This window comes from Limulus polyphemus, unplaced genomic scaffold, assembly GCF_000517525.1.
Source record: "Limulus polyphemus unplaced genomic scaffold, Limulus_polyphemus-2.1.2 Scaffold6, whole genome shotgun sequence".
NCBI lineage: Eukaryota > Metazoa > Arthropoda > Merostomata > Xiphosura > Limulidae > Limulus > Limulus polyphemus.
In genome coordinates, this window is record NW_013665616.1 from 305,178 (window position 1) to 315,367 (window position 10,190).

At 33.1% G+C, this 10,190-nt stretch overlaps 1 protein-coding gene across 2 annotated transcripts in view; it reads right to left on the reverse strand.

The window, feature by feature from the left end:
• The window catches only part of LOC106474963 (transient receptor potential-gamma protein-like), a 203,618-nt gene that overhangs the window by 49,024 nt on the left and 144,404 nt on the right, over positions 1–10,190 (reverse strand). For both annotated transcript variants that reach the window (XM_013935697.2, XM_022380565.1), the window contains exons 2-3: positions 5,516–5,821; positions 4,378–4,615 (exon numbers count right to left, since the gene is read on the reverse strand). In XM_013935697.2, coding sequence (XP_013791151.2) covers positions 4,378–4,615; positions 5,516–5,688 — 411 coding nt within the window. In that variant the 5' untranslated portion in view covers positions 5,689–5,821. The remainder of the gene's footprint in view (positions 1–4,377; positions 4,616–5,515; positions 5,822–10,190) is intronic.

A 10,190-nucleotide genomic window follows, 5' to 3' on the forward strand; every position in this document is an offset into this window, starting at 1 on the left:
ATAACCCTATCGTACTTCCTCTTTAAAAAAACAGTGATAGGTCAGCATTTTAGTCAAGTTACGTACAGTGTAGCCTTAGAAGAAGATTTAGAAGCAAACAAACCTGCTGACTGGATGACTTTCTTAAAACTATAAGATATAAGTAATGAAAATTTTTATTCCGACTTATAAGAAATGTAACAATAAAAGAAATTGTTTACTAATTTCATAAGTTTGTATTCAGGCTTAAAGAAATAGTTTATTAATCTGACAAATGATCACTTCCAAAAACGACATGATAATCTTATGTTTTGTAGTAACAATGTATGTTTGAAAAAACGTCGTAAAGCTAAGTATGCTTTTAGATGAGGAAATTTATTGATTTATTATTGATGGACACTTACCCAACTATAGCCTCTTATTTTAAAAAAGAAACAAACTGTTTTGTGGTTCTAGTGAACATGTGTATGAATGTCAAATAGACCGATGATTTTATTAACTCATATATATATAAATGGGATAAAGAGGATAAATTATGGCAATGAAACTCTAATCGATCTCTTTATACAGTAGTATAAATAACTGAATAATTCGTATGAATAATTGATAATCAAATTAAAGGATTTCTGATTACATTACGTTTTCTACCAAACAATGCCCCCCAGTGGCACAGCGGTATGTCTGTGGACTTACAACGCTAGAATCCGGGTTTCGATACCCATTGCACAGATAGCCCATTGTGTAGCTTTGTGCTTAATTACAAACAAAGCCACCAAACAAGCGGTTATATATAAAAGTGGTGAAATAATATAAATGTATATAAGTAAGAATATTGTAATTCTTTTCTTTCTGTCTACAACAAACATAGATGGAAAATGTTTCTATTTTAGCATTTTGAAATGCATAAGTTAAAACAAGCTTATAACTACGAAGGTTTCAAAAATAGGAAGAAAACGCACGCGTTTCATGGTGTCATCATTTTATACCTGGCTTCTAAGTAATGAATGAAGTTCATGACTTATAATAACGGGTAATTAACACAATAATGTCTTACGGCCTTAAATGGTAAACAAGGTTGTGTGTGTTCTTGACCGCAGGATGGCGCTTTACCAACTGCTCTGAGATATATATTTATTACTAGAGTAGTACTAAAATGACCTAATCCTTATTTGGAATTCATTATCGAGTTCGCACGAGTTGAATATATCGATAAACGATTGTTGAAAAGCTGATGATATAACACTTCTTTAGGCAATAGTGCATTCGTTTTAAAACTATAATATCAGTTGGTTGTGTTTTTGTCGATGTTTCGACTGGTAAAAGTGAGAAACTTTATGATTCTGTTTGGTTACTTCTTCTCATTTAATTAAAATAACTGTAGGTGAAATTAGACAGAGAAGAAAAAGAAAAATACAAGTCTGGCGGAATGTTTCAAAATACCAAAAGGCCTGGACACGGCCTGGTGGTTAGGGTGCTCAACTTGTAGCCTGCGGGTCATAGGGTCAAAAACCTGTCCCTTTACATGCTCACCCTTTCAGCCGTGGGAACATTATAATGTGAATGCCAATTCCATTGTTCTTTGATAAAGAGTAGCCCAAGAGCTGGCGGTAGATAGTGTTGGCTAGCTGTCTTCCTTGTGGATTATTATTTCAAAATTAGGGACGGCTAGTGCAGACAGCCCTCGAGTAGTTTTGCGCAAAATTCAACAAAACAAACAAACGGTACTCTTATCATGTTTAAATCTTTCCTCGGTTCCATGAATGGAAAGAACCTGTCAGTTAATGAACTAATGGATAATTCAAGTAGTATAATTAGAAGGATTTGGATAAATTATGTCCCTAATTACATATCACTAGGAAATCAAAATGATTCAAGGACTTCAAACTAATTGTTTGTTAGTGGTTTACAAACAACTAAACATTTCGTAAGCTTACAACTAAATGATCCAGTTGCCAACATGATACGTCCCGAGGGATGATCAATTTTGTATATCTTTGGAAGGCTTTGCATTATACCTTGTCGTGAACCACAAGGGTGTAATTAGAACAGACGTAACAAACCCTTCAGAGTTCTCCCAAGAATTGGCCGTGGGTGGTGATGACTAGCTGCCTTCCCTCTAGTCTTTCATTGCTAAATTAGAGACTGCTAGCGCAGATAGTCCTCGTGTAGCTTTGCTCGAAATTCAAAACAAACCAAACCAATCAAAGAGGTTGAGAACCACTGATATAGAGTAATACGTTATTCTATTTGTCGAAATACTGATGTTATATATTTACTTTGTGCATACCTGATTGTTTTGAATTCCGATCTTTTCTTCACTATCAACCTAATACAGTTTTGCACAATAAAATCGTAATATTTACGCCTTCATAGTCAAGTAAAATTACACTGTGTCATAAAAATTATTATTCCACTCTCTGAACATTCAAATTCTGATTTAGATGCGTCCTTATATCCATAAGTCTTGGAGTATTCCATATTATTGATTTGGTAGGATCTGTGCTTTCATCTGATCATAAACAGGTTTTACCCAGGTTGACTTCATATAGTTATTCTTGTAAATACATTTTCAGAAAAGATATATACAATATTGGCGATATTATTCTTAGTATGTAAGAGATTAAGCTGAAAATCAAAACTGAAATTACGTCTAACAAAGGAATATTTGTTTGTTTTAAAAGATCGAGCAAAGCTACACAGAGAGTGCTCTGCACTTAGCCATCCCTAACTCTTAACTGATCGATTATAGGAAAGTCAGCTAGACAACAATACCCACTGCCGAATAGTAGAATTTTACCTTCATTCTTATAGCGCTATCGCGCCAACGGGCCCAAAGTGCGTAATTCGTTTTCAGGGTGACGTTACAAGAACCATGAACACTACGATTAACAGTCAATTAAAAAAAAAAGTGTGATTTTCTTTATTTTCGCAAATGCATTTCACTTGCGTTTCGCAGTTAGGGACCATAGTGCGTTATAAAAATAACGGTCAAATCCTACTATGCAATTAGAATAGCCCCAGAATTGGTGGTAGGAGGCAATGAAAAAGCTGCCTTTCTCTATCTAGTCTCTCAGTTCAACATTATGAACAGCTATTGCGAAAAGCTCTTGAATAGCTATAAGCGAATACCTGAAACAAACGAAAACAAGATTTCTTTCTTGTATAGGCCAGGTAAATAGGGTGCTTGACTCGCAATCTAAGGGTCGCGGATTTGAATCCCCGTCCCACCAAAGATGCTCGCCCTTTCAGCCGTAGGGGTGTTATATGGTACGGTCACTCTCACTATTTGTTGGTAAAAGAGTAGAATTCTGTGGCAACTGACCTTCTGTGTGACAGTGCGGCCCACTAGCCACTAGGTCATACCCAATCCCCTAAGAAAAACTATATTTCTTTGTAAGTATTCTGAATATTCTGCATTTTGTTTAGAGAATTTTTGTAAAGCCTATTTGCATGTGAATCATGTTATATTGGATTTGTTTTAGCGTTCGAGTATTTTACAAACAATTACAAACTATACGTTTCAATTTCATATTTAGCAGTAAATTAGAAAAAAAATAGTATAATTCGTTATTCTTATTCTGCCAATTTAGATATGAAACTATTTTTTTTAAAATAAAACGTTCAAGTTTCATAATCTGTCTAAGTGTCAGCATATTTTTCTCGTAAATAAGTTTTTAACAGAATTAAAAAGTTTCTGTTTTGTCTACAAATGTTTCGTTATATGTAGGTTTTGACAACGATTCTTCTTTTTCAGGGTTAGTCAAAATGTAATAATCTTTTTCGTATTATCTTAAAGAAACATTATAATGATATGTTCAGTAAGCACGATCTATTGGTTAGATAAGTAATGAGCCACAGGTTTTCCTTTGCAAAACAAGACAGGTGTTACACTCTTTTAAATATCCAAGAAAAACACTTGAAATTTGCTCTATTTATTTCAGGTAAACATACCCTACAGCTAATAGGATCGATTTGTTAGTTAAAAACAATATAATACGAATATAGAGTTTAAGTCAATTTTATTTGTAGAAGGAATATATAAGTATTTTTTTTTGGTGTTATTATAATTCACTAATCTCACAACATTAACTACCACAAACCCTAAAAAACAAGCATTATAATCTCTTGGAAAATAAATGAGGACTCAAAAATTTCATTCACTTGATGAAATAATAAATATAAAATTATGAGGCCTCACAAGAAAGCCAAGTGGCATATTTTATATATACATATATATATATATATATATGACTGAACTTTTGGAAATGAAGTGCACTGTACCTCAATTTAGAATTTAGAGCAAATTAATATACACTTGCCAAAATTACGTTCCAGCGCGTAAGAAATAGTATTAAATACAACAAAATGAATTATGTAGTTTTCGAATTTGTATCTTACATGTGGTTCCCCAGGTGTATGTGTCGCATCTTCATGGTCTAGCAGCAGTTCCACAGCTTCCACGTACTCCTCACTAATAGCATGTAATAAACCATCTTTTGTTTCAACTTTGAACTCTAGCAGTAATTCCACCATTTCCAGGTTCTCGTTTTCTATAGCCATTAGTAAGGCTGATCGACCCAGAGGATCAACGCAGTTAAAGTCAATATTCCCAGTTTCCTTTGCTGTTTGCAAGTACCTAAAAAAAAATGCGATCAGCTTAGGATGCTATTTCACAATTCTTAATTTTATTCAATTAATTTAATGGGGTATTAATATTTAAGAATTTCTTTAAGTAATTTTGTTCAAAATGTACAATAGTGCTCATCAAAAACATTTTCCAGTACAATTTATTATAGTGTTGATAAATTCATTAACGCTCTCGAGAGAGTGTCATTAATTTAAATCATAATTCACTCTCGAAAATTCAAATTAGATTTGGTTCGTTTGAAAGTTTTTGATCATCAAAGCATTTTAAGAAATGTAGTATTGATAAATTACTGTATCATTTAATCTGGAATACAGACATAGTTATCGATCATGATTAATATTAACTTCTGATTACGCTACCTACATGGATCATAACTAAAACTCAACTCAAAAATGAGTATAGTTGGTCAAATGTGTTGCTCTTACTTTCCTACTTATTAGAATGCATTGTTATCGATATTTTCGGTTATAAACTTAATAACATATCACGAGGTACAGCCAGTATAGGAGATTAAGATTAGTCCTAAATCCATTTATTAAGCTAACAAAATGGAAATTAATCTCTATAATGAAAATATAATAACAAATACATATATATTAAACACTCTAACCAGTGCTGTATATGAAAGTAATATTAAAGAACAGAATATACTTTACGTGTGGAACACGTAAACACTAGTATAGTAGATTGCTACTCATAAAATTCTATCGTTACGGTGTAAATTATTTGTTTGTTTGTTTCATCAGTATATCGTAAAACGCTAACACATCACGTGTATGTATCATCTATCACATTGAATGTAGTATGTTTTGAGTGCATTTACGGCTATTTAGTCCTCAAACCACTATACAAGATTTTCAGCTTAACTATGATTACAGAATAATATACCTTCTAACTGATGCAACATCTCCTCTTTCAACAACCAATAGAAATTTCTTTTCTTCCATACGTAATTGCCCTTCAGCTCTTACTGCTTGAGAGCCATTTTCAATAGTTGATTTGTTCATATTGTACATTGATTTTTGGATACTGGTGTACCCGTATCCTGCTTCAATATCCATATTGTTAGTCTGTGTTAACTGACTACCTTTTAGGCAACATAGTTTAGATATCAGACTTTATCCTGGAATAATTTTTTTTTTCTGAGGAACATCTGAGGTTGACATTCTTTTGGCACACATCTTTTTTAAGTTTCTGAAATATAAAAAAATACTAACTTTTAGTTTTATAAGCGGGTAATATACATCTCACAGGTATCTTTAATAAATGTAACCACATGATTATTAAAAACATGGAAATATTATACTATTTAAATTGGCACTTGAAAAATTATTAGTTTTTCAGCAAAATACGAGATAACATGTATTTCCATTACATAAAAATATTGTACAAATGATATGTCCGAAACGCTGATATATAGATATGACAAAACCAAGCGTTTTTACAGATTTCATCCATAAAAGATTGTTTTTAAATCTTCCAAACGTTTACCAGATAGATAATACATTTCCGTTTCATCTTATACATGATAGACCTCAAATCTCCACGTGTTGTAGCTAAACCAGGATGTTAGTTTTTGGTATTTTTCTTCATAAAACGACTTATTACCTTACAATACACAGGTACATATAGCAAATGTTAATTTTAGCAGTAATTGAAAGCTACCGATAATTTGAACCTGATACCTATTCGGGGAATAAATGTTATTCGTCTAAGCCATTCATTAGAGAGAACGTTGTCATATTAAATACACTGGAAATAAAACATGTAGTAGAGGTTTTATTATAATAAATACACGCATCGTCTTATTTTTTAATATCCGATTTATTTTAAAGAGAATACAAGAAACAATAATTTAGTTGCCCATTTCATTAGTAACCATACGGTTATCACGAACAATTTTGTTTTTCGTGACTTCAAGATATGCTTTAAACACTTTGCTTAATACGGTTACCTCAATGTCAGGGTGAACTTATTTTACATGTGATCGTATAGTATTTAAAAACCTATAGAAACTAAGGTTATGAAGTAATCAAGATATCTAATAAGGATAAAATATAGGAACATCAAAGGTTCTAAGTTTTGTGATAATTGTTTTTCACGAAAATCCCTTGAAATTATTATTTGGTTAGGTTTGTTTGTTTTTGAATTTCGCGCAAAGCTACACGAGGGCTATCTGCGCTTGCCGTCCCTAATTTAGCAGTGTAAGACAAGAGGGAGGGCAGCTAGTCATCACCACCCACCGCCAACTCTTGGGCTACTCTTTTACTAACGAATAGTGGGATCGACCGTTACATTATAACGCCCCCACGGCTGAAAGGGTGAGCATGTTTAGTGGGACGGAGATTCGAACCCGCGACCCTCAGATTGCGAGTCGAGTGCTTTAACCTTTGGCCATGCCGGGTCATTTGGTTAGGTTAAGTATTCTACTTCTGGCTCTCCAAACCATAAAATCTAAAGAGTTTGTATTTAACTTGAAATCACCTAGCTAAAGTAACTCATTTCGCTGCATGTATTAATGTAAGCAAATATATTTTTGTTTCGTAAAAATGGGTAATACCTAAATCACTAAATTATACACTGAAATTACTATTTTTAAATTCACACCATAAGAAACAAGAGTGTCGGAGCACCTATATGCGGCGATTGTTCAACTCTGTATTTCGACTTAATCCTATTGACTTTAGAAAAATAATGTGTTTTATTAATTTTTTTCCCTTGGGGAGCGCCATCAAGACGGTCATATCACCCTACAGGGGCACAGTGACGCCGTTGTCTGGTAAAGTGTGTCAGACGTTGTGCAATATCTATAACCAAGTTTTGTCTAAATCACATCACTAACTTATTATCTTAACTCCTCGTAAGTTGAAATAGAAGTTATTGAACTGGATTTATCTAGTGGATTAAATACTTTTCAATACGTTACATTGTTTCATCACAGATACGTTTAGATATATATCCTGTTGTTGTTTTTGTCCTTCCTTCATCTATAAACGCCCAACTCACTGAAAGTGATTGATAGAAAAATACGTTCACGTAACGTTCAAACTGTCAATATCAATCAATCTTTAAGCGGGAAAAATTTTTAAGAAATTAAACATCCGACAATAAAAGTAGTTTTTGCAGAGATTTTACAGTTAATACTTGAAGAAACATTGTATGAGAATGTTTCGATTCTAGATATCAAGTCTGTCTCTTGTTTAATAGCATGAGTTATACAACTGCAGTTGTCGAGCGCATTGGTTTACATTCCCCAGAATTTTCCAACGTTTTTTATATTTTTTTTCTGGTTGATATTACCAGAACATTTTTAGATATAGCAAAGCGTTGTTGTGTTTTCAGCATGTTCTTCGCAATAGTAAATGTTTGTGTTTTATGATTTTTGCATAAGGCTCATAAAGGGATGTTTACACATAACCTTTCCTAATTTTGAGCTGATAGACATGAGGAAATGCTTTGGTTGTTTGTCTTAATCCAAAAGCTAAACAATGAGCTATTTGCGTTCTGTTCGCCACGGGGTATTAAACCCCGGATATTAGCGTTATAAATCCGTCAACTTACCGATGATCCGCCGGGAGGAGGGCAGATAGTCAACAGCATCCACCACTAAATCTTGGGCCATTATTGCCTGACCAAATAGTGAAATTTAACTGTCTTTCTTGTAGCACAGCCACCGACCCGACCTACGGAGAGCGTTTTTGCTGCGACATGCACGAATCATCAACTTTCGGGTTCAAAGTCCGGGCATGCTAGCAACTAGGCTACGCGCAGCCTTAATAATAAACGACTCTCCTTTCATGTCTGTAATGTTACTTTTACATACACGATATTAAAGCTGTGCGACAGTAAAGGAACCAAAGAATCATGTTTCTTAGTGTTAGAATAAGTTTTTACGTTTTTTGATGGTATAATTCAGTCATCTGACTAAAGTAACATTTGAAATATTATCTTTTTTTTAGGTTCTAGTTGACCATCAGCTTTTAATTTTGATTGTAATTTACATTAACATATGCTCTTTGTACAGTCCAAGTAATATAATAATTATTGATATTATTTATTATTTTAACATTACAATAATATAAAAATGGATTATAATCTAAAAAATCAGACAAATATCTATCAACATTTGGTCGTCTTTGTCTTTTATGAAAGGCATTATTATATAAAATCTTATCTAGACTTAAACGTCTTCAGTGTTCTGTATTCGTTTTAAAAATATTAATTTCTATTACCAATCATTTGGTTCAAGCCCAGACTTTTCTGAACAAAGCTTATGATCCTATAATGAAATATAATTTACCTAGACAAGCTAGTTTTGAAGATATCATAATCTAAGAAATGGGCCTTTATTTATAATCACCAAGCACTTCCATTTCATAATTGTTTTTTTTGTTTTTTTTTACATGAATGCTATAATGGGCACGTATTTACGTTTATTTGAAAACGTTTGAAGTTCAGAATCCTGTAAGACTTGTAAGTGAAAATGGTTAATGTTTTATGTCAAAAGCTAATGTTATTAACTTTTAACACAAATAACAACATTTTCATGTACTGGCCAAAGTATGTAATCATTGGAATCATTTTAGGGTCTCTTAGATTTGTTACAAATATTATCAAAAAATACCAATTAAAATATTATTAAAATTATTAATATATATATATTGCTACAACAAATGGACAAAAATACAATAAATATGATTTTCTCTGAATAATATTGCCCTATATAACAATGTTTAGGGACAACAAGAGACCTATTGGTCCATCTCGACTATCCCTTCTTCTTAACTAAACTAAAACTATTAAATAAAAACAAACAACAACAAAAAACAACTCAAAGCCAACCTTTATAATTCATGTAGTTATCAAGCTTTCTCTTAAACACATTTAAATTTATTGTTTGGTTGTAATTAAACATAAAACCACACAATGGGCTATCTGGGCTCTGCCTACCACGGGTATCGAAAGCCGGTTTCAGGCGTTGTAAGTCCGCAGATATACCACTCTGTCACTGGGCTGCTAAATTTATTGTTACATCCGAAGGCAACCCATTCCAAAGGCCAACCACCCTCTTAGAAAATTAAAACTGTCTTAGCTGAACGTGACTTTTACCCTTTCAAAATTTATATTTGTGTTCCCTAGTCCTACCATTCTCACCATTAAGTATGAAAAAAAGATGATGCATCAACACTATCAATTCCCATAACAATCTTAAACTCCTTCATCAGATCCTCTTTAACTCTTCGTTTTTCAAGAGAAAACTATTTCAGAGATCTTAATCTCTCCTCGTATGATAATTCCTCTATCCCAGGAACCATTCTAGGAACCCTTCTCTGAACCCTTTCCAATAATTCAATGTTCTTCCTAAGGTAAAGAGCTCAAGACTAAACACAATACTCCAAATGTGGCCTAACCAATGACCTATACAATGAAATTATAGCCTCTTTAGACATGCATTGAATATTTCTGTAGATACAACCTTAAGTCCTGTTTTCCCTACCACTAGCAACAGCACAATGCTTGGATAACTTAAGAGACTGATCAACAACTACACCAAGACCCCTTT